This window comes from Ischnura elegans (assembly GCF_921293095.1).
Source record: "Ischnura elegans chromosome 13 unlocalized genomic scaffold, ioIscEleg1.1 SUPER_13_unloc_1, whole genome shotgun sequence".
NCBI lineage: Eukaryota > Metazoa > Arthropoda > Insecta > Odonata > Coenagrionidae > Ischnura > Ischnura elegans.
The window spans coordinates 3,994,943-4,019,934 of record NW_025791657.1 but is presented as its reverse complement, the minus strand read 5'-3'; the positions used below and the strand labels follow the sequence as shown (position 1 = coordinate 4,019,934).

Below are 24,992 nucleotides of genomic sequence, written 5' to 3'. Positions count from 1 at the left end.
ATTATTATTATTATTATAGTATTCTACCGATTAAGGTAGGTTTCCATGGAGTATTCGAGAAGCGAACTGGGAGCCTCCCTTTCCTTCCAGCTCTGCCTTCTTTAATTCACTGTAAGGCCCACTCTCCTTCAATCTATCTAAAAAAACCTATTCTTTTCCTTCCCCTCCCTCGTTTACCCAACATTCCACCCTGCAACACCATTTCCAGCATCCCCTCACCACTAAGCACTAACTCCATCCATACCTTCTGTCTCCTGCGTATCTCATCTAAAAGCTGCCTCTCCTCGCCAACCATATCCAGCACTTCGTCGTTCCTTTTCCTCTCCGTCCATTTCACCCTCTCCATTCTTCTCCATACCCACATCTCGAACGCCTCCAATCTTCTCTCGTCTTCTTTCCTCAGTGTCCACGTTTCCGCACCGTAGAGAGCTACACTCCAAATCAAACTCTTCACCAGCCTTTTCTTTAAACTCTTACACAACGATCCTCTCAGAAGCTCCTTCCTGTTCATGAACGCCTCCTTCGCTAATGCTATTTTCTTCCTGATGTCCTTACTACTGTATCCGTTTTCCTCTAACGTACTGCCTAAATAGTTGAATTGCTCAACCTGCTCAAGTTTTTCATATGGGGGTAAAGGTTACGGGAAAAACAGCAAAAAATGGCCGAAATGGCATATTTAATTTTTTCGGGGTGTTCCACCCCCTAAATGTTCTTTTTTCATTGCATTAGCCGAAAGGTATTTAAATACTCCTTCGCAACACACTTATTAATTGTGGCCCTCTCAAAAATATTTTATGAAAACAATCGTTTGAAATTTTCAAATCGACGCCATTTCTCCTCATGAACCTGAAAAGTTGTGAAAAACATTGGACATATGCTACATAAAGAGAGACATTGCGCATGGCGCACACCGCATTGAAATATATGCTTTCTATCTCGAGATATTTAAAAAAGAGTGGAAATTGAAATTTCGAGCTAGCCGGCCCTGGTGGGCCTCTAGCGGGCTGGAAGTGGGGGGGGATGTTAGTCCTATTTGATCCCAAATCCTATGCCCAAAGTCTGGGAAAAATCCGTGAGGGGTGACTTTACAATCTCTTATTCGGCTATCCCCTTTGAGCCGGAAAAAAATGAAAACATTATAACTTAGCCTTTTATAGGCACATTTGAATTTTACGGAAAAACTTTGGTCAAACACTTTTGTTACTAATTCCTCTTTCAAGTAATCTAATACGATATGCCTTCTCGCTTGAAATGTAAGCACATTAGCTCGTCATTTACTCTATTAGGACGGATTTCTATCTGACAAAAATGGCGCCCAAACACGAAAATGATCAAATTCATAATAAGTAACATTTAATATTCAATAATTCATAGTTATAAAAAGCATCGCGATTCTTTTTAGCGAAGATGGTATCACTGTAATCGTATTTACACTGCTCCATGTACTCCAGCAAATTTAATATGCTGTCAAGCGCGTGGCTGATCTTCAGTGAGTTGGGCAATCTCCGTTCCCTTCATCAATGCCTCCTTTTGCCTCTATTTCACTTCTCCATTCCTTGAAGCGACCTGCATCCCTCACTCGTATGCCACCAAGAGCCGACGAGGACGGAGGTGGACGCGACCTAGCTGCCAAAGCTGGAGCAAACACCAGGAGCATAAGACCAATCAGAATTAAGATTAGCGGATGTAAGTTTCTGAGGTAACTCACCTCCACGCTCACGTTGCGCCGTCGGAATGTTTTCTTTCGGGCTCCGTGGCGAGGTTTTATCAATCTTAGGATTCACATTTGGACACACCGTTTAGCACTTACTAATACCTTACTCCGTGGAAAAGTAGGTCTATGCTGTGCGCGGTAGTTGCGTCAAAGTTCTGGGAGGGTTCGAATCAGAAATATAATACTTTTCCACTTTTGAAGAGAGACATCCTGAAAATAAACATAATCTAAACAGATAAACCAATAAAAAGTTAAAACTGAATTTTTTAAGCGAATGAGTTTATTTCACTAAAAGTAGCCTCGAAGGTAATGCGCATGATGAAACTTTTAACATAAAATTACCTTAGGTGCCGTTATACCGAAAAATACGAAAATTCCAAAACGCGTGCTCCAGGGAAAGCAATTTAATCAATGCAACAAGCACTTCCAATATAACTCGCCCACCTAGATCATAAGCGTGGAAAAAAATCAACCAAATTCAGTCTCCAAAATATGACATCAAGTTTGTCGTAGTTAATTGCCGTGGCATTAAAAATAAGAGCGCCAAAATCGAGCATAAATTTCAGGACAAAGACATGGTCATATGAACCGATAGCTGATTGCTTTCCCTGGAGGACGCGTTCTGGAATTTTCGTTTTCTCCGATATTACGGCATTTTAAAGTTATTACTATTTTTGAGTGACGACTATTTAGTTTTCACCGACCCAGCACAATCAGTTAAGTGGGACTCCTGGGTATCTACATACTTTTGGAAACGGGAGAACCTCCTTAAGCAAATTAAATACAAACAAGCTCTAAGCAAACTATTTTACTCATATTTAGTATCCCACAATCCAGAGAGGGGGAAGAGGGGAAAAAACCCTTGGGTATCCGCTTAAAGCCCCACGTAGCCCCCTTGTCCATATCCTGGATCTGCCACTGCTAGGTAGTGTATTTGGTCGCAAAAGCGATTTGAAATTAGAATTTCTGGGTTCATATCCCTGCTAAGCACAATGAGTTCATGTAGAATATCACCCTTGACGTAAATATTCACTTGTACTCATATCTAAGCAAAAAAGTATCTTTTTTCATGTGGTGTTTTGGAAGACGTACATTGTTTAAAAGCGGCAAAGTAGGGTTTTTCAATCGCACAGTAGCTAACAATAGTGAGATAAACTTCCGTTACTGTGTGGACATGAGATATCAACGGTTTGTTCGATATACGAGCCTGACTGCTAGGGGTGGAACTGGTTGCACACCTTACCGGAAATCGGGAGATTCGGGTTCAAGTACTGGCTAAGCCAAATAATTGATAACTGTGATTCTTTTAAATCGATATGAAAAGAGATTACTTTATTTTTGCTTCGGCTATCAGCACGCATAATGCTGATATCTATTATTTTTCTATGAGTATCCATTTACCCCGTAAATGAATGAAGTTACCAACTAAAACTCAATAGGTGTGTATGTTATCTAAATACAACTAAATTCAATGCGTTATCTTCTCAGGTAGAATAAAATACCTGGTTAAGTTACCATGAAAAAAGACAATAACTATTTTTAAATGCAAAATATCACCCTTGACTCGCATTTTCACCCATGTACGTAACTGCATACAATATGATTCAGATTCTTGGGTACCTTTCAACATAAGCCTCATGTGATGCAATTTTTACTTGAATGAAATTATCATCTAGATTCACCAACGAGAAAACCAATACCATATTTTAACTTCATTCAGAAACTTTCTGAAATCTCTTGAAATCAACTCATTTTTGACATATCCCCGCATCTCTGCGCCCTTAGTGTACCTGAGTTGCAACTGTGTTCATGTCCTTTCAGTGGCTGCATTTGGCATTGAACGAGATCCTATTGGAGCAGGAGGAATGGGAGGAAATTGCCATCGGACGACTGAGATCCCGCAATGAAGGTAAATACTTGCAAAATATCACTCACTCCACTTCACTTCCAGTTAATAAATCTGATCTCTCCTACCTTAACTCGGGCTGTGCTCAACACCGGTATTAATCAGGTTTGGTAGCGAGGTTATATGATGACCGAAGACAGTAATAGGGTGGTTATTTTTTTAATGCCTATTATTTTTTTAATGCCTAAATCGAAAGATTATTACTCCTGGAGTACGTATTTCACGCTTTTAGATTTTTAAATGACGATATCTATTTTTCGCGATTAAATTAAAAGTGAAAAATTTCAAGCGCGCAAAAACGCGACGCGTAAGTAGGAACGCATTTCTGGTCCCCCCTCCTGCCTTGTGAGGTGACCTTGATCGAGGCTCTGAGCGCTTATAGGACGCAGGATGCTAGCGGGTTGCTGAGTACCTTGCTGGCTGGTAGCGCTTAGCTTAAAAAAGGTTTATTAATACCTTATCAAACGAAGAAAACTTTCCGACGTTAGCCAGTTTCAATAGGTGATTATTAAGACATGTTTCCCTGAGCTCTGTGCCTCATGCATGCATTGGCAACCTCAGGTGATGTATGACTCCTATCCTCTCGTGTAGAAACTTGGTCCCTGTGACGTCACGTGGAGTGGAATCGCATGGGCGCCAATCTGGCCTTTTTCAAATGAGGATAAAATTTGACCCTTCCCATTCGTCTAAACCGGTATTTCAAAAACCAAATAATTTGTGTATTATGAATACACTAATGGTGGGTAACGAATCGCATTCAATGCCTTTCGTTTTCTTTGATGAAGGAAACTACCCTATTCCATGCGACAGGTTTCTAACAACCACCAACTGAGCAGGATTTATATTCTAATGGTCAATCTCACATCAAAGACTTTGATACTATGGGTAATTTGGGATATTCGATTCTCGTTTCCGTAAACTCATTACACAAATATTATCCTGCAATTTTCCAATCGTATAGCATTCATAGCAGAGGAAGAGAGAAAAATAACCTGGTCTATTCTTTAAAATTAACATTCAGGTCTCATACCAAGCTTCCATTTTCAATTTATATGACTTTCCCCTATTTTCTGTCAAAATATTTAAAAGTTCCCTTAATTCATGTCAATGGAGAAACAGTAGTACAAAGGGATTTGGTGGAGAAATGTAGCAATATAATATGAAACTCATAAATCTGTATCCTGTTGGGAGGAAGCAAGAATTAGGAAAAGGTGAGACAAATTTGTGCTCTGTCAACAGTAATTTTAACTTCTTCTTTGGGAAACATGCCTATAAAAAAAGATTATCATTAGATTTAAGCTGGAAACAAATGCAAAGAGAACGAAATTATTGGTCTTTAGTAGAAAAGAAGAGGCAAAGACAAACTTTTAACGAGGAAATCAAAAACCAATGAAGGTAATGACTCTGCCTGCCACTAGGTTAGGCGATTGAGAAAATATGAACAAAGTGCGGAACATATAGTCAGAAGTATAGCCCAAGAGAAGAGGACTATCTTCAAAAGGAGAAATATTCGTTCATCTTGAAATATTTTCGTTGAAGAACTCCATAAAACAAGTGACATTGTATGCAGTAAGGTCCAGCGGTACAAAGTTAAACACTCCATGGAGGATGTTCTCCATGCAATATTTTTTCTTCCCAAAATATTTTATAGAAAATTTTTCGTCCTTGGTGTATTTAACTTTTAACTCGAGCGCGTGATTGTGAAAAAAATCTCAAAGCGACTAAGTCGCGTATTTCTCTCCAAAATCGGCTTAACCCTTTCACTGCTGTGGACGTACCTAGTACGTCCGCACGGCAGACTGCGGTGGACGTAGTTTTTCTTCCTCCCTGCCATGCGTTCAGAACTTTCGCCGAAGCACTTCGAAGGGACCCACTAATCCGCGACCCTATCCTCGACGAATTCACCCACGCAGGACCGTCTCATCGGCCCAACCAGCGGGGGCCCTACCTCCGGAAAAGTGATCGCTCTGACTGAAATGTGAATATCAATCAATCAATCCGATCGTCAAAAAATGATTGTTTTCATCGCACTCCTGCCAATCAAGCAATCAAGTACGTCTTTGAACAGTTTTTTTGCGATGAAAAATAACGATTTTGTTAACTTTGATATAATGGCCGTTTTCCGGTGGTCCGCAGCAACGTTTTGTTGCAAAGTTAACGAAATCGTTATTTTTTATTGCAGAGACACGGTTCAAAGACGTACTTGATTGGCAGGAGAGCGATGAGAACAATCATATTGTGATGATAGGATTGATTGGTTGATTTTCAAAACGCAGTCAGAGCGGTCACTTTTCGGGAGGTAGGGCCCCCGCTGGTAGGGCCGACGAGACGGTCCTGCGTGGGTGAGTTCGTCGAGGAAAGGGTCGTGGATTAGTGACCCTTCGGAGGGTGTACCGCACCGATCCTGGAAGTACCTGCTCCATGGGCCCACGAAACGCATTTTAACATTTTCGCCGCATGTGAGGAGAAGGTTTCCGGAGATTGAACAGCAGCGAAAGGGTTAAAAAGCACTATCTTTCCCACAGGTCATATACTATGGACTTGTGACTTCAGCGCCTTGCTCGGCGAAAACCCATACCGAAGTTCGCTCTGAGAAAAATGAATTGGTGGTGTAACTGCCTTTGCCGAGCAAAATGGAGGGCTCCCACCTTCTTCTCTTACCCCTGCTTTCCACTCTTTGGGCTAATATAAAGGTTAATTTTGCGTGTTTCATTAAATAGGACTATGATGAACGAAACGCGAAATAGGAAAATGTGAGAACGGGGATATCCGCAGTGTGCGATGAAATTCTTCTTTTTCGGATACCACGATACCACCGCATTGGTTTGCTGTAATGATGACGACAGTTTCCCTTGCACTGTTTCTAGCTTCTTCAGGTCGAAAAATAAATGATTCTGTAAGATCCCCGATGCTCGAAGGGGTGTCGCCGATCAATTGGCAGGGATTTTTGGAAGGAAACTCATAGACTCCGGAGAGATGATTTTATTCACCCGTATACATTATTCGCCGTCACACGTCTGACTCCGTGACGTCCGTCTCCCCCACGGCCCCCTCCGCTGACCTCCCCTCCTCCCCCTTCCCCATACACAGTCATCGTCTTTTTCTTCCACCCAGCTCTGCAGTTTCCCACGCGAGGATGGAAAACGGCCACAGGAAGTCAGAGTAAAGCGACCCGACTCTTCGCAGAGACAGAAACTCATGACTCGGGAAGGAATAGGAAGGATAGTGTTGGTGATGGGTGGGGGGCGTGGAAAGGATGGGAACGGAAATTATGTCTGCTGTTTCTGTCTCTTACAATGCCTTAGTAAATCTTCGACCTGGAGACTCTGGCAGAAATGCAAGCGACACTGTCGTTTTCGTCTCAACAACCCGACGAGGTAGTAACTGAAAATAAAGAACGTCGTAAAAATGCTTTTACAGGGTCTATACTACGCCTTAGTATTGTATTGTTTCGATGGATCTCATCCCGATTCATACACTTATATAGCAAATTTCTTTTAGAAAATAGAAGAAGTAGGAATATGGATCAAAGCGGAGGATAGAAAAGGCACAGGCCAAACATAGAACGTACGGTTTTAAGGCAAAGGAACGAAAAAAATTCACGCTCACAGCTCCTCGTGTCTGGAAGTGCGGGTAACGTAATGTCATTGTTTGATTTTGAGCGAGCTATCCTTAACCAAGCATTAATAAACGTGATAAAAACACCAAACCACGCTTTTGGGAAATAGTATTTTCTTGGAAGAAGGATAACTCCTGAAACACATATTTAGTTTTGGTATTTGAAAGGAAAAACTTCGTTTCTACAAAATGCAACCACTTTTCCGAGAAAAACATTGGTGATGGTTTTTGTGATGTCTGGAATAGATAAGGCTTACAATACATACAATAATAAGAGTATTCCTCATCAAACACTTATCAAATGCACAAAAACAGTTAAATAAAGATGCACATTTAATATTCATTCAAGATGGGAGCAAAATTGGATTTTAATGAGCATTTCCAATTCACGTTTCATGCTATTATCATGGATCATTTAATGGGAATGTTGTGTGCACTTTGCTGATAGTTTATTGCTGTTCCTATGGTGATTATATAAATTTCATTTGATTTGTCTCACGCATCTAGTCATGAAATTGTAGTTTTAATTTAAAGGTTTATTCCTTCTATGTGAATTGTGTATCTGCATAGAGTCGTGATTTTGTAATTAAACGTTCATTCTGGTTATAACAAATAAGTTATAAAAATAATGGGCATTGATAAGATTCTCATAAAAATTTCAGGACCCTATACCCCAACCAAATATTAAATTCAATTGTCTTGATGCAAAATTAATTTAGTGTGTATCTTTCTAGGTAATTTTGCAATTATGGATACCGAATCCATCGGCAGCATTCTAAAGGAAGCTCTGAAGAAAACTTCATGCCTACTCGGGCTTGTAACCGATTCAAAAGTAATGTATGAAGATGGTGGTGACGAGACGTGTCCCAGGCTTCGCATTGAATACTTGGATGAAGAAAATTGTGGAAATACGTTTGGCAAGGACGTGATTGATACCATAAACCGGCTTGTAAGCCTGAATCACATATTGCTCCATCTGGAGTGGTCGCTGCACAGGTTCATTGAAGACTACGTTTGGGCGAGGGAGAGTGAAGAAGATGCGGAACATGACCAAAATATTTGTGCCTCGTACTTTTTCTATGAAAATCCCTACATCCTCAACGACATCTACATCCCATATGCTGACGCTGCCATTGTAGTTGAGTAAGTATCCACTCATTAATAGGTCCTGCTTTGAAAGTGTACACCGATGTAGTAAATATTTCATACTTATCAAGGCTTGTTTTAAGGCTTCGTTTTTTTATCCCTACCCTCTTTGAATCAACCCTCAACCTCCACAACCTTCAATAAGCCAGCAATTGAAACCCAAATATTTGAAGTGCCCTACGGGTTGAATGTATCATGTAAATCCCTCCTAAATCACACCTTTTTTCTCTCCCTTACCCTTGTCCAACATATCCTTGATCCTGCATCCCAGAACCAAATAGCATTTTACATGGTGCCCGTGAAAAGTTATTATTGAAACCTAAATCTTACGGCCTTCAGTAAGATGTCATTTCCTGGATAAGAGAACTTTTGCATGATAGCGTGCAAATACTAGAATAAGATGGTACAGTCTCCAACGAGGTTAGAATCACTTCTGGCGTCCCTAAGGGCAGTGTCATAGTCACAATCCTATTCCTTCTTTATATGAACGACATTGGTAAAATAGTCCACAGTAAACTACGATTGTTAGCAGACGACGCTGTCGTTTAGAGGGAAATCCGTTCCACTAAAGATAGGGAAAAAAATGAACGACCCTGCTGCTATCCAAGCGTGACGCGATACGTAGCAGTTAGAATTAAATTTGAAAAATGCGTAGTAATAAATTTCTGGAAAAAGTAACTCTCTACAACATAGCTATATCATTCATAGGTTGCCCAATCAGAGAGTGTTGAATCTGTGTAATATAAGAAGTTAGACTCAGTAATGACCTATCATGGTCAAACGTATTCGGGAAGTATAAGGTCTACCTAATAGTAATTTGGGTTTTGTTGTAAGAATGTTAGGAATGTGTAACGACAAAGTGAGAAATTAGAGCTACTACTCCCTCATTAGACCCCAACTAGAATGCGCTGCCAGTGTTTGGGATCCTCGTGAAATAGGCTTGCGAACAAAGTTTTAAAGGTTGCAGAAAAGAGCTGTTAGGTACATAAACGATCTTTACGCTAGTCTTATTAACGTCACTGATCTCTTAGATAAACTCGGATGGCCACCCCCTGCCAAAAACTAGAGTTGACTTGCAGGGTATTATGTACATGTAGATGAATAGAATTCTCACCACAGTTGCTATGTCGACTCATTGTATATTTTTTTTCCATTGTTATTATCTTGCATGAATTGCTATTGCAACCGTGGGCGAGTTATGCTTTTTCAGGATGTTCCACGTATATTTTGCCACAATGCGTAATATTTTATGACCGTGTGGTGTACTACTATTAAAAGAACATAGAGGTGGCACTTTTTACAGGTTTTTTATTGAAAGTACGAGGCGTTTCGACCGTCAGGTCATTATCAAGTACAATCATGTTTTACTTGTACTTGATTAAGAACAATCATATTTTTTGCACTGTACTCGATAATGACCTGGTGGTCGAAGCGCGTCGTAATTTCAACAGTAAACCTGTGGAAAATTGCCATCTCTCTGTTCTTTCAACACTAATAGGATGTCATTACACTACATCTCATCAGCTTCTGTTACTTTTATTTTGTGGTGCACACGTTGCGATCATTTCCCATGCTGTACGTTTGTGACTGATCCTCATTTGCCAAACACCCTAGAGGTGGCTCACAGGATATTCTGTAGATGTAGATTGCGTGATTTTTTTCTCCATTTTTCCGTTGCGTTCATTCTTGTGGAAATTCTTTTGCAAGCAGGTGATTGCTCAACCCTACCGAACGCATTTGAGGTGGCTTGCATGGAGTTATGTAGATACAGATCCGTAGATGTAGATGCAGATCCGCAAGAATAATATTAAATAAAATAGTGTACGATGGTTAAAACTCTCAATCTGCCAAACACCTTTGCAGTTGTCACCAGAATTCCGGAAACACGTGAACGAACTTCAATGTGGAGTGGGGGAAGAAAAAGAAATTTCTTTATTTCCCCCTCCACTCACAAACGTTTGGCGTTGCCAATTCTCTGGAGGCCATCGGCGTAAATTTTATCATTTTTCGTAAAACCATTATTTCTCATTGTAGAACCTCTATCAAAAGAGCGCATTTGTGTATTTATTTACCTCTAAGTATTGGAATTAGCAAAGAAAAAAATTATACTACGTCAAGTACACACATAGTAGTACATACGACACTCATCTAAAGGCTTTTCGTCATGCCGCGGGAGAGAGACAGGTCCCACTCGGACGATGGGGCGACAGGAAGTGGGAGCACATCAAGGAGAAGGGGGAACGGAAAAATGAGGCGAAGGCACGACATAACTTTACAGTTATTCTTACAATTGATAGGTAGCGTAAAATGGGACTTATTAACTAATTTTATTTTTTTGGGAGCTCCAGGGGGTTATCGGGGGTTTTTAAGTGCTTTTCACGTGTTATGTCTAATCGTTTTTCCTTTGCTAAAAATTCCTTCCCTCTAGCTGTAGTGCAAGCATGGTTTTTCGTCGGTGGCACTCGTTTAAATTAAACACTCCGAGTTCTCCAGGTAGCGGCACGTAGGGGGGCGTGAAAGACACCACTGACGCAAATTTGGTATCCCTACCTACATCGGCGGAAAGTGGCAAAAAAATTGTAAAAATTCTGAAAATAGTGCAATGGTGGGGTGCAAAATTCACGGCGGATATATTTTAAGTTACCAAACGTTGTTAGAGTTGCAGAAATTCCGATTTTTCTCCAAATTTGACGGATCATTGCGAAGGTTTGGTTCGGCGGATTAAGACGAAGCTTGCGTCAAAAGGAAGCCTCATCCTTTTAATTTGCACCTAACATTCGCGAGAATATGATTAAAAGATAGAAGAACTAATTGCGGAAGGACATTATTAAAATGTCGACAGGGGTCCAACCACCAAACAGAAAAGGAAAGTGACAGAATTAATAAAGACTTAAGCACCGGATCCCGCCGAAAGAAGAAGAATCAACCCACAGGACCCGAAAACTCCTTGTATCTTCAGCCTGCCAAAAATTCATAAGGAAGGAGTGCCCCTTAGGCCAATAGGGTGGTTTCCTTCACCAAAGAAAACGAAAGGCATTGATTGCGATTCGTTACCCACCATTAGTGTATTCATAATATACAAATTATTTTGTTTTAGAAATACCGGGTTAGACGAATGGCAATGGTCAATTTTTATCCTGATTTGAAAAAGGCCAGATTGGCGCCCATGCGATGCCACTCCACGTGACGTCACAGGGACCTAGTTTCTATACGAGAAGATAGGAGTTATACGTCGTCTGAGGTTACCATTGCATGCATGAGGCGCAGAGCTCAGGGAAACATGTCTTAACAATCACTTATTAAAACTGGCTAAGGTCGGAAAGTTTTCCTCGCTTGATTAGTTATTAATAATCCTTATTTAAGCCAAGCGCTACCAGACAGCAGGGTACTAGGCTAGCTGCTAGCAGCCTGCGTCGTATCAGCGTTAAGCCTCGCCTCAAGGTCACCTCGCAGGGCGGGAGGGGGAACCAGAAATACGTCACGCGGAGAGACTTCCCGACATTCATACTTAAGCGTCGCGTTTTCGCGCGCTTGAAAATTTTCACTTTTCATTTCATCGGGAAAAATAGATATCGTCATTTAAAAATCTAAAAGCGAGAAATACGTACTCCAGGAGTAATAATCTTTCGATTTAGGGAATAAAAAAATTATAGGAAACCACCCTATTGTCAGCACCATTGACTCACCAACATATAAATCAGCGAAACACGTGGCACCGATTTTACAGCTCGCAGTAGAAGAGGTGAAATCGTACGTGAAGAACTCTCAACATTTTCTTCGGATTATTAGTGGAATCAAGGTCAAAAAATAAGACTTTCTAGTTAGCTTTGATGTTTCATCGCTCTTCATAAATATTCCTGTGACGAGGCGGTAAATGTCATCAGAGACAGATTCAGAGATAACATCGCCAAGCTGGCAGACATTTGCTTTAAGAGCACTTTCTTCCGATGAAGAAATAATTTTTATCAACAGACGCCTCGAGCAGCGAGGTTCCCGTCTCTCCCCAGTAATTGCAAACATATTTATAGAACACAGAGAAGAAGCAGCAATTCAGAACGCCACCCTCAAGCCTAAGATTTGGGTCATATATATCGATAACAATTTTATAATTTGGACGTACAGCAAGGAAAAGCTTCAAGAATTTTATAGTTATTTGAACGGGATTAACGACAACATAAAGTTTACGATGGAGATGGAGGAAAACGGAAAATATCCATTTTTGGACGTTCTCGTGGAAAAGAAGACGGATAAGCATTAGGGCATACAATCTATCGAAAACCAACAGCAATAAATCGGTACCTGCACGCTTTATCTCACCATCACTCAGCCCACATATATTTTTGTCGACACCGGCATTAAAATTAGCCGTACTTGGCAACCCGTAGTGAGAAAAACAATCAAAAATCCACTCCTTCAACTCCCACTCCCCTCCCCCACCACCTCGCACAGTTATCTATATAAAAGAATTTAAATTACCAACTCCTCATAATCCCTTGAAAAAGCGACCAGCATCGGTCGGGAAACGTTGGGGCCACCCAAGCATTGACGCGGCGACATTGCCTAAAAGTTTTTATTCATAATGCTGAGCACCCGCGAAAGTTTTAACAAAGAACTTACTTAAGAGTTGAAGGTAGAAATAAATGAGTGATAACATCCTAAACAATTCTTTCTTCCTTTCAGGTACGGAGATGATACCCGCAAGTACACGATGAAAATGTTCCGGTGGATGTTTTATCAGAATATCCGTGTCATAACTGACCGTGTGCCAGGGGTAGACTGCATGCCACTGCTGCTGGGCGAAGCCGCTTTCCGACTCGAAAAGTTGACGGATTATGCGCTCGCCCAGAGTCGGAAAGAGAAAGAATTCTGGGGACTGAAAGATCGAAGTGTGTTTGAGGAAAGACTAAAAAATGCATACCATCCAGGGGAAAATTTGTGGAGTGGGGTACTGTCCATAGACCACCTCTTGTTTAAGGACGAAGAGAAAGTATTGAGGGAGCTGGCTAGCTCAGCCAACGAGAACATCCTAGATAACCTGGACAGGGTAGCGGAGGGCATTGTGACAGACAGCCAGGAAGGTAGGGAGTCGTGGGGAGAGAAAATCTTGAAAGTCGCCTCCGTGGAGCTCAATAAAAGCAATATGTCGTGGAAGAAACTTTGTGCTGGGATAATTGAGGTAAGTGAACGAGCACTGATATCGCCACACCTACATCTACGGGAGTCAACATCCCATAGCTAACAAGGGGAAAACATGTACCTTGCTCTGCCTTTTTCAATGGCGCATTTTTTATGGCTTTCGGAACGGTGAGCATATCTCTGAAAAAATAGTGTTTCAATGGAATGGGCATCTGTTTTGCTGTGGTTCATTAATTTTCATGCGTTAATTTTAACAAACCTTATATATTTCCAAAATGGCGTGCCTCTCTAAAGATGCTGTAGTGGTTAGCGTCGTCGGCTCTTATTTGTCAGTCCAGGATTCACGGCTTCGTCATGGCAGCATGTAATGAAGCCTTCATTTTGATCATACGGCGACAAGTATTTCACTTATTTAAATATACCATGTTTTTCAAGTATACAAAATATACCATGTTATTTCCAAATCTTTTAACTACGTAACACAATTTTTCAACGTAATGGTTTGACGCCACTTTGAAGGTAGGGCCTGTATGCCTACACGATGCCATTTCACTGATAGACATTGGAGCCAACATTATACAGCATCGATAACTTCTTCATCATCCCATTTAAGGCTATTGTGAGAAACACGTTTCGAAGGCCTTATTGTGCCTTTTTCCACTACCAGATTTCTTTAGATATGTTACAAGCACCTCTGACTGTCTGAGATATCTTGCTCTTTCGCCAAAATTATCTCAATCAATGCCCGTTTTTGGAACGCCTCTTTGTTACACACGCCATTTAAACAGCTCGGACACTTACAGTACGGTCACTTATTGGAAGTCAATGCGAGTCAACTGTCAACTATACGAGGCAAACCGAGCAAGTTTGAAAAGATTCCTCAAGAAATGCCAAGTTTCATTAACCAAAATTGGCATTGGAAAAAAGTGTTGCATTACTAATTAAACTCCCCTCGTATTCAATGGTTTTATCAGAGGGGATCATTCGGTCCCTTCGTAGAATATCGTTTTGAATTTTAAAAATGTTCTTTTGAATTATCGCGCCGATTTCATTGCTTGAAATATCTTTCTGAATTACTAATTTTGATGTAATTTTATCTGGCGATCATAGAATCGTGAATTTTGTATATAGAAATGGCACTTGTGTATGCATTATTATGGTCTCGAAGTTTTAATATGAAATATACGGAGAATTACATATTGAATACCGTCGGTGACCAAGGTTTAGCTTGAAAAGTTATCAGGAACATTTAATAATGATAACAGTTTTTCTAGTAGCTTTGCCCAGCCTTGTTCTCTAAATAGCTTCAACATAGTAGATCATACGGAAAATGATAATGTAAATTGGTAATTAAAATAACCGTGGTCACCAGCAACGGGCTCCCAGGCAGCATTTAGCTTGTGATACCGATTAACAGTGTCTATCCTATTATATGCCTTTCCGCGATTTAAATGTAACATAGGGCTACCATTTGTCTTATTTATTATTATAAAAGTCGAAATTTCGATGGTAAAAATTCCCGAATATTAGTGTAATATGACATTTATAGCTTTATTCGTTCCTACTTGAGCCATTCGACCAGATTAGTAATCGTAAGCTGCCGCTATACCAACCACAAATCGAAATTTACGGCGTATTGCCACCTCCACGCATAGAAAATCCAAAAAGAACTGTCTATTTTCAAACACGAATTAGTTAGCTAGCGATCTGATGTAATCAAATCCCAATGATGGGATCAGGATCCCTATCTAGCAACTACGTCTCCTCGTTTCCGAGACTTCTGAAACGAACTTTCCGCTTCCGTCGCTCGGAAGCGCTTTTACGCTATCCGCTATACTAAATTTACTGCATTTGTGACTAGTTTTACCTTAAATTTATTTAATTACTAACTCCTTACAGTATCATCCATTTCCCATTATTCTAGTACACACCCCGAGCCATTATTTCAAAATACTGGAACATTCTTATTAGCTTCTGCAGCACCATTTTCGCGGTAAAAATATTCCATAACTTTCATAACATAGCTGGTACATCACTTTACGATTCCGAGAACCGGAAAGTCCTTTTCCGAGACCCACCGTCTTTTCGGCCGCTCTCGGATGGATTTCCGTGACGGAAAGTTCGGATAGACCTTAGTGGATATTATTAAGTCTTTTCGGGAATAAACTAAGAACTATTCCAGAGATTTCCTTGGTGGATAGGGCTCCAGATTGGATAGCAAGCCGCGACAACAAACGATGCCAAACTGTAAATGCACCCTCGTAAGGCGGGATATCATTATCAACTTTAGATGGGCGGAATTTTTTAAAGTACCTAGATGGCTGACAACGGCATTTTGACCAATTATGTTTTCTTGAAATACCATCATTTTTGTCATCAGAATATCCATCAAATGGCATATGTTTTATGTTATAGGTTAAGTGGGGACATGATAACGGGAATGGGAATTGCTTCCCATTAATTTCTTGTGATCATTGCAGTTTTCAGTTGAACCCAAGAAGAAGCAGAAGTTGGTGCATACTATGGAGCAAATGAGTATTCTCACGAATTATGTGGTGCCTCTTATTCTCTTAAACGGAATTTAAATCTCTTCGTCATTACATGTTAACTTTGGCTGTACAATTGAGGATTTCCTTAATTTGCAGTACTATTCTTCTTAAATTTTGCTACTCTCCTAGAATTTTCCAAACTATGCAAGAAAAAATAAGGAGAACGGAAACATTCACGTTGGGACTATATGCCGATGTAGCCCAGAAGAAAGTGCATTTTTCAGAGCTTCATGCGGTTTAGCCTTGGAATAACGCACAGCAATAAGGATGTCTGATTTCGTCGAAATGATTCACATATATGTATATATTACCCTTCTGCCTGCCTCAATAGGGGTGTGGCGGGGATGTTGAGACACCAGCGGTTTACAAGTAAAAAGGAAACGATCAAACCACGCTTCACCTAGCTATCGAAGTCCTTAATGGTTCAGGGGAAAAACAAATTCCCATACTTATCCATTCAGCAACGTATCTCTCGTATTTAATCCTTTCTATCAGACTTGGAAATGTGGTTGGGTCGTAACATAATGTACTGTGCGTTACGTTATAAATGTACAGTCCGATTCAAAAGTATTGTAACTAATTGAGCGGTGCCACTTTTGCCGCAGTATGCTGAATTGAAGTTTTTGTATTTTCTGTAATATCAGTAGGAGAGAAGTAGGAACCACCTTCCAATCAACTACAACATTTTCATGACTGCATCATTATAGGAAAATTCATACGGTATTAATGCAGTGTTTAATACCACATTAGTTTTTCCGCTCATGCTAGATGTTAAGCACGCCAGTGATGGGGGAAGGCAATGAGGGGATAGGGTTGGCTCTGGTGACTACTGGGCAATGTTTATCCCGGGTGTTTCAAACGAATGTCTATGGTTATCCATTCTGATGGATATGGGTGTGGTGCATTCTCCTAAGTAACACGTAGGGCAAAAATTACAATACAGTTCGTAAACAACGTTGAGGGAAGTGCAAGACGGTGTGGAGGAGGATCTATCGATGACTGGAGTGGTGGTGGTGCGAAGGAGGGGGCAGCATATACAACGGGGGCGTTGCATGGAGACAGGGAGGAAGGTGGGGGGAGGGTGTGGCGAGGGTGTGGCGGAGGAGGGGGCGAGTGGATCTTAAATGTTACCCAAGTAAGGTGTTCTTCTGTAGGCAATGGAAGGGCCGGATGGAAGAAGAGCGGTTGTGCTTTTGTTGGTGCTTACGATACGGTACAGATATTTTAAAAATTTTAAAATTTTTGGGTGCTCGGGAAAATTTTGGCGGTGAGATTAAGTTGGCATTTGGAGGATTTATCACACAAATATCAAGGTAATGCGGTTTTTAAGCATCGCAAGTGAGGAATATGAGATTCAAGATAAAAGCCTAAACTCGAAAATTAGCGATCGTGATGCAGCGACTGCTGCCGCTAACGTGCCGCTCAGGTTGCCTCTCGCCTCTTGCCTTTCTTTTTCTGCCTTTTCCAACGTTAGATGTAGAATATGCGCAGAACTGAACCGTACCTGTCTAGGGAGTCTAACATTCTCCTGTACCTTTTTTTTCTAAAAAGGTACCAGTGCTCTGCGCGTAAAATCAAGTCGTCCAACTTAGAGTGCTTGTTATTCCCATAGTTTTCGTTCAAATAACTTGAAATCATTATATGAGAATGCCGTATCCATTATTCACTGTTGGTAAAAAAATTAATTGTTTGTGTCACCAAAATGTATCGATTTGTTGTAAACAACGCAAATTTACATTAAATTCTTAAACAATGGATCGATTGAAAATTTATTGTTACCGATATGTGCTGTATGATGAATCGAAAAGTGGTACTTATAACATTTAGATAAAATATCGCTTATAAAGTCAATGTCGCTTAATATTTATCTAGATGTGCGCTTGCCGGCAGGTCCGTCGTTGGAGATGGAGGAAAAAATGGTGCATGGTTTCCACCGACTCGGCAGAAGGAACCAGGGGATTATTCATAGACTGCCAGGGTATTGTGTGTTACAATGCAATGTAATGAGTTCATATGAAATAAGTAGAAAGCGTTCTTTTAGACTCGGAATGCAAGGAGCGGTGTTTGGGAAAGAATAAAAGATTTACGTAAGGTATATTTATTTAGGCCAAATTTAACAGGTTAGCTTTGTAGAGGGCACATGCCCTTCACATAGCGAACCTAATCGCGTACGCCATACCGAGCGAACGAGCAGCTGAAGAAATGATTACTATGAAATGACGATTATACCTGTGAAACACTACAGCTCCCGTTTCGATCACTATGATTATAGGGTACGGACCTTCTTTTAGCAACTGCTGTATGATAAGAGGAAAATGTGATTTCAATGCACGCTTACAAGACTATTATTAACACCATTTCAACTACAATATTCATCACTTATTAATAAGATTTTCCTCGCAGGGATAAAATGCCTCACGTTTTAATACCGGCATTTATTCTGCCCTCAACCTTGCTGATGAGGGACATGAAAATATCCTCACTCATCGTCAACTAAAGTCGATTATTTGCTGGAACTTCGGCAACCAACTCCTTCTCCCACATGGCTAGCACGCCTATTCCAAAGCTTTCCCCTTTCCTTTATCCCCTATCTGGCCAAGGCCAGGTCCAGTACTCCCTCCGTTTTCTTTTTTCAACTCTTTAATGTTCAAGAGGCCTGCAAAATAAAATTTCGACTGCTAAAAAAAGATAGAATCCTGCACTTCAAAAGCTTCCACATTTGTTTACATAAATATCGTTTTTCGTTAGTTTCCGACGAAATGGATCGTGGGAGACCTTCATTTAGTTGTACACACATTTTTGCATCAACATTTTTGGTCCAAACATTTTGATGCAAAACTTTGGGTGCAAATTTGACCGTAGGACACCGGCTTAAGAGAAGGATTCCTGAGGAATATCACTTATGCTATAATTGTATTTATTTGTCAGGATATTTTATCACATTTGACTCTGTTATCCTTTTAGGGTATGATATCCTTTCAGGCTCATTTTAAATGCTTGCAAGCAAAGATTTATACGTCTTTATTTCCCAATGACAGCTGTTTTCATTGTTCGTAGCAGTGTAGCGATGATACATGCATATGTCTTCGCTGCGACGATTGGTATGCCCAGTCACTTGACAATTGATGCTTTTTTCTTTTATATCATATCCAGCATACATATTTTGACGAAAAGCCTCGTCACGGCAAATTCCGCGTTCGTATCCTGCCCTTTTTCCTGTTCAAGTTGGCGCGCGATCGCAGCAAGTAATGAGCGACCTCTTTTTCTCATCTGTTATCATTTAGTATGTCTTTCGTCATGTTTAAATGGGTATATAAGGTCCGGTATCGGGTGAACATGGTGGGGGGGGATTCCGCAGAAGTATGTGAGAATAGTCTCCAGCGGAAAGGTTGGGCAGAGACTGACCAAGTGTGGGTCAGATGACGGAGACCAGAGGTGACGCGGTAAACGTACCGAGGGGGCGCAGAGAGGACGTAGCCGCTGCAGACGGGCATACGGCATCTCGGAGGTCGGGGAACGCGACAACGGAGAAGACGTGTCGGAGAGGAGAGCGCAGAGTGCAGGTGAGCAACGGGAAAGTGTCCTCGCCGCGTCAAGACATCACGACAACGTCCGAGGATCCACGGGATGTAGTTCCCCGCGGTTGACGGATCGTGATGCGGCGACAGGATTCGGACCCGCCATTTGATACTTAAGTACTCTAAACCCTCTCACGGGTCAAGGAAATAATCCCGATCCTCCCCCGCTCCAGCCAGCCCATATGCCCTCAAAGAAAGTCCCCAGTGTGCATGTGTGTCGTCATAATAACCTAGTGGTCTCACAGATAAACTCACGTCATTTTTTCCCGGTCCAAATACCGTCTCCATTGTATCACGTTTCTCCCGTTCTCGTCATTACATTAAGACCGACGTCAGATTCATTTTGATAAAACAGAACGAGAAGCCTGTGACATAGAAGTAAAGCAACGAACTTTATCTAAACTGGTCTTAAAATGAAGTTCAGTGGATTTGGTCGTTTGAGAAAGATAACGAGTGCCCGTGTCATGCCGATTCTGGAAATGTTCAGTGTCATTTTTGCTCATTTCTGTGCATTTATTCCAGTAGTCATCTCATCTCTCATATATTAGGAGTAAGATTTCTTTCTTTTTGTTTCTTGCGTATTCTTCATTTTTGGCATATTTGTTTCGTTTTTGCAGTGATATGTATGTCATTTATGTCTCGCCTTAGTCCGCATCACCCCATCTCTCATTAGTGTTTAAGAATTAAAGTGTTCATTTTTAAATGTGTATGATATTCAAACGCTGTGTACGAGGTCCTTCATCTCCTTGCTGCGCCATTGCATTCAAAGCTGCGTCCTTATTCTGAGTTCTCATCTTGACCGCGAGCGTCAGAACCCACGTAACTTTAACAACATAGATCATGATCTTTTTTCGACGATGCACGATAAGCAGGCGTGTATCGTTACAATGTGTATGTAATATATGTGCAAAGAAGGTAATTTAAGAAGTTTCAAATCCGTTATCGTAATTAGGATGATTTAGTTTAATAAATTTACATTTAAAATTAGTTATCAAAAATGTAGGTGACTATTTAATAAAACCTTTAATTTAAATAGCCCTGCCGCATAGTTAAATTGAACCAGCTAAAATAGTACTTCTGCTTGACATAGATAAACTTGAATGAGTAAGAATCAAGAGCTCTTGTTACTGATACGATTTTTCTGTTCCAAAAAGGTTTTCCTCTTGATGCTTGCCCCGCATCTCTATTTGTTGGACATGCTGACAGATATCCACACGGCATATTTACACTTCAGCCATAACAACTACCTGTATTTTGGCTTAACAGTGCTTTTTGTTTGCGGACCTATGATGGCAGAGATCATAAGCTACGTTATTGTGTAAGTATAACCAATCTTCAAAATCCAATAAAAATCCAATTTTGGGGTAAACGGTTTAAAAAATAGCCTATCACTGTTATTTGTTACAAACGAGGTTGCCTATTTGATTAAGCCTTTCATCTTCATTAAAGATACTTTTAATATTAATTAGATCACATTTTTCCTCATATGATTCACAACTAACTTCAGTTAATTTCAATTAATATATTTCGGTGGATGTAGATCTATTTAAATATTGGCGTGTAAATCTTGTCCATTTGGCCAAAGAGGATATTGAAATGTAATCTAGGAATGCAATTTAGTGGATGATTGGGCTAAGATTATCTCGATTAAGATGTTCGATGATATCGATGTTAGCCAATCACAATGCAGCGCGGGCAAATACGAACTTCTTTAGGGAGGCAGTGTTGTCGAATGGAATGTGGTTTGGAAGAAGCAGCCAGAGAAAGTGAAAAGATAACATTTACTCTCGAATGAATTGGATGGTCATGCATGATTCGATCGAATTATCTTCGGACAGGGAGTCTCGTGTATGCAGACCTCTTGCCACTTGAACAACTGAAACACCTTTGTTGAAATTGGTTCGAGAGTTTAAGTTTAATGTTTTCAGCAAGGGTACTGAGTAGAGGAGGCCCAATTGCACTCCTTGGAAGGCTGATTTACGTACCAATTCGGTCTTATTTTAATCTTTTTTTTTAATGTCCGAAGTGTGGAGATAAGTGCAGAGCAATACAATTTTTTGCATTCCATTTTTTTTAATGCGAGGAGTAATAGGAAAGCTATGAAAATGTCAGATTACAGCATTATTTTCATGAATATCTTTTAACACCACTAACTATACCTTATTGCCCCGTAAAACTAGAATCAAATTATCTGTCAGCGACGTGAGTGGCGACTTTCGCAACTCGATTTAAACACGCAGTGGATGACAACATATTAAGAGGCCTACTTGAGGGTCATCTGTTGTAATATTCGTGGTTTTCGCTTCGTCTGGCTGGTGCTTTGAAACGATTTTCGGTTTGACAACACCGCCTCTCTAAGGAGGTTCGCTTTCGCCCGGGTTGCACTGCGATTGGCGAATTGAAATCGCAATAATTCGGATATGGTGCGACTGAACCAAAAAATTTATTAAAAGAAGATAATTTACTGTTGAGAATAACTCAATAACAACCATGGTAGCATATCTTTGAATATCCGACCAAACTGTATGTATGTCACCGGTACCCTCTCATACGTTTATTATTCTCAGCTTAATAATTAATAAGCTGTTTCATGGGAGGGAACTGGCCACCCTTACTATAAATTTGTGATATTTTGTCCCTGTTGCTATGTGTGGTGTGAGCTCTGGACTCATACATTCAAACCAACATCTGAATTGAAGCAACGCGTGAGTGAGCGTAAGTAGATAATTCAATGATTATTTACATATGTGGGAATGTAATTTTACTGCTATCACGATCTATTGTAACCCGTTTCGTCGGGTTTTGGGGGTGGAGGAGGATTCTTTGGAGGGTTCGCTCTAGGCGAGCGGGTCGTGGTTCGGGAGTAAGGGGAGGTGGGGAAACAAAAAGGGAAAAGTGGGTGTGGGGTGGGTTTCAATTGCTGAATGGAGGCTGGCGTGCACGAAATAACAAATGCTTAAGTGACAATTTACAATTTCAACAAAACTTTAAATGCACAATTTAACTTTGAAATGAACAACAAAACACGCAAATGAATTATTCTTCTGAATAAAAATAAAACTACTGCAACTGGCCAGTTAAATACTACGTGACAACAATTATCAAACAATGAAAGAAAAGGAACTCTGTTTTAACAAATGTTGGCGTAAATGAAAGAAAACGGAATAGTTGATTAATGACAAACGCTAAAATCAAATGATCACATTTTGTCCTAATTACTATAATTAACTGCTCACACACACGCGGGGATGAAGGGGAGGGCAGAAAAATCATAAAAAATGCACGGGAATGTTTCACAGTTCTTCTTGTCTTGAATAGTGGGGAGAAATGGGGCTCTTCGGGGTCTTCTGAATTCAGGGGGTGGGATAAAGGGTGACAAGAGTACTTATCGCTCTCTCTGAGTTACGGATGGAGATGGCTTCCTTGGCTGGCTCCGGTCAACGTGGCTGCGTTTCCTCACGCTGTAGGACGAGAGAATCTCTTCACTGGGCGTCGTGGAGTGACGTTTCCCTATAATGAGAGCTGGAAATCTCCCGTTCGTCTCCTCTTTCCTTGCTACTGCCGTAATTAATTTCAAAGTCAACTTCCACCTCTCACTTCTCTCTCGCTCACGTCCACAGGTTTACGGGAATGCCTTAGATGACCGCCAGAGCCTCCGGTTGCATCTCCATGCCGAATAGTCTCTTTTTCGACTGCTGTACTCAGCTTTTATAGCCCCGTGGGTCACTTTCTGTGGGTTGGGGTAAGGATGGGAGATACGAGATGGCTGGTTTTCTCCGACTCTTCAAGAGGGGAGGGGGAGTTTTCGCCAAAATTGGTGGAGAGTGGGGGTAATGGATTACATCACTTTCCGTTTGCTATGTGCAGGTGATCTTCTCTCGCTGTGGGGTGGGGTAAACTTACTGCTTGTCACGTACACATAGAAAAATTCCGCTCTTAAAGTAGGCGGAAGAATCGTGGGAGGGGGATGGAAAAATACGGCACCTGGGTCATTAACGCTTCACATACTCACGCACACATTCACACAAAATTACATAAGCCTTCCCTACCTCGTAAACGCCGATTTAGACGCCCATGAACCGCGCCAAGCGGCATCGGTTACAGTATGAAGTGCTAGACATTGCTGGATTTAGGGAGTGGGTGGCCTGGGGTCCATTTCGGTGTGAAATCCACTTTTTCAGAGTCCTGCAATTTGCAATACGCTTACCAAACTGAGCTCTTCGTCTTCCTAAATGCACAAAGAGCTGCACGCGCATCTTGTGTTTTCAACGACACCGTGTGCCAGTGGTTGTGTTCTCAGCTACATTAACAACGCAAACGAATAAAGTGTATTTTTATCTTCAGCATCAACTCTCTATTGACGTCAATGTTGATGAATACATGCTCACCAAATACCGCCCAGATTCACTTCGAAATCCCATAAACACGATATATCCTCTTTTTCCAATTTTGTAAGATTTATCTCTATATTGAAGGGAGCCCACTGCTTGGTGAGTGACCCTGAGTTTGTGAGTGAGTCATGGTCCATTTGGCCTCCCCTATGATTCGACCCTGATGCTAGAGTAATCAAAGCACATACTTTAAGTTGATTCCAATCGGGTTATTAACCGTAGCATGTGTGGATTCTTTCTTTTTGCATAAGATACTCCTTTCCCTTTAAGATTTTTACTCTGACTGCTTGATAATAGGACCAAAAAATTAGCAAATCAACTCACACATCTTTCTTCTCTTTTCAGGTCGCTGTTGGGAGGGGAGTTTAGGAATTCGTTCAGGAAGGGATTACTCAACTTTGAATCACTGAAACTGCTCCCTAAGTAAGGAGAGAGGCTTTTAGCTACTTTGATATTAATTATTTACACATATTCTATAAATTTGGTTTACGGTTTCTGTACACTTTGTATAAGAGATTTGTATAAGAGAAAGAGAGTTATATACAAAATGGTTGAATGGAATTACAAATTTTTAACAAATAGTCTACAGCTTGTATAGGGGTTGTATAAAATATGTATGCAATTGTGTGTACTTTTTACACATTTTATGCAATTTTATGCATTGAATAGAATTGTATAGGCTGAATTTAGCCAGCAAAAATGTAGCAATATGTATTGCGTAATTTTTTACAGTCCAGACAACTTGTATGCAAAGTATTGACCTACGAAAGAAAATCCTAAATAAGGTGTCATGGCCGAATAGTGAGGCCTCACTTGGAATATGCTGCTAGCGTGTGTGACCCTTACGAGGTAGGACTAATAGGTGAAATTAATCGAGTACAGCGCAGGGCGGCCAGATTTGTGATGAGTTGTTACGACAAAAAGTGCAGCGTTTCAAGTATGTTAAACGAGTTA

At 40.7% G+C, this 24,992-nt stretch overlaps 1 protein-coding gene across 1 annotated transcript in view; it reads left to right on the top strand.

Moving 5' to 3' along the window:
* Positions 1-24,992, top strand: part of LOC124172497 — a 173,176-nt gene that overhangs the window by 104,519 nt on the left and 43,665 nt on the right. Inside the window, exons 19-23 of the mRNA XM_046551936.1 lie at positions 3,536-3,623; positions 7,973-8,381; positions 13,065-13,560; positions 20,802-20,965; positions 24,384-24,461. Of these exons, the coding sequence (XP_046407892.1) occupies positions 3,536-3,623; positions 7,973-8,381; positions 13,065-13,560; positions 20,802-20,965; positions 24,384-24,461 (1,235 nt within the window). The remainder of the gene's footprint in view (positions 1-3,535; positions 3,624-7,972; positions 8,382-13,064; positions 13,561-20,801; positions 20,966-24,383; positions 24,462-24,992) is intronic.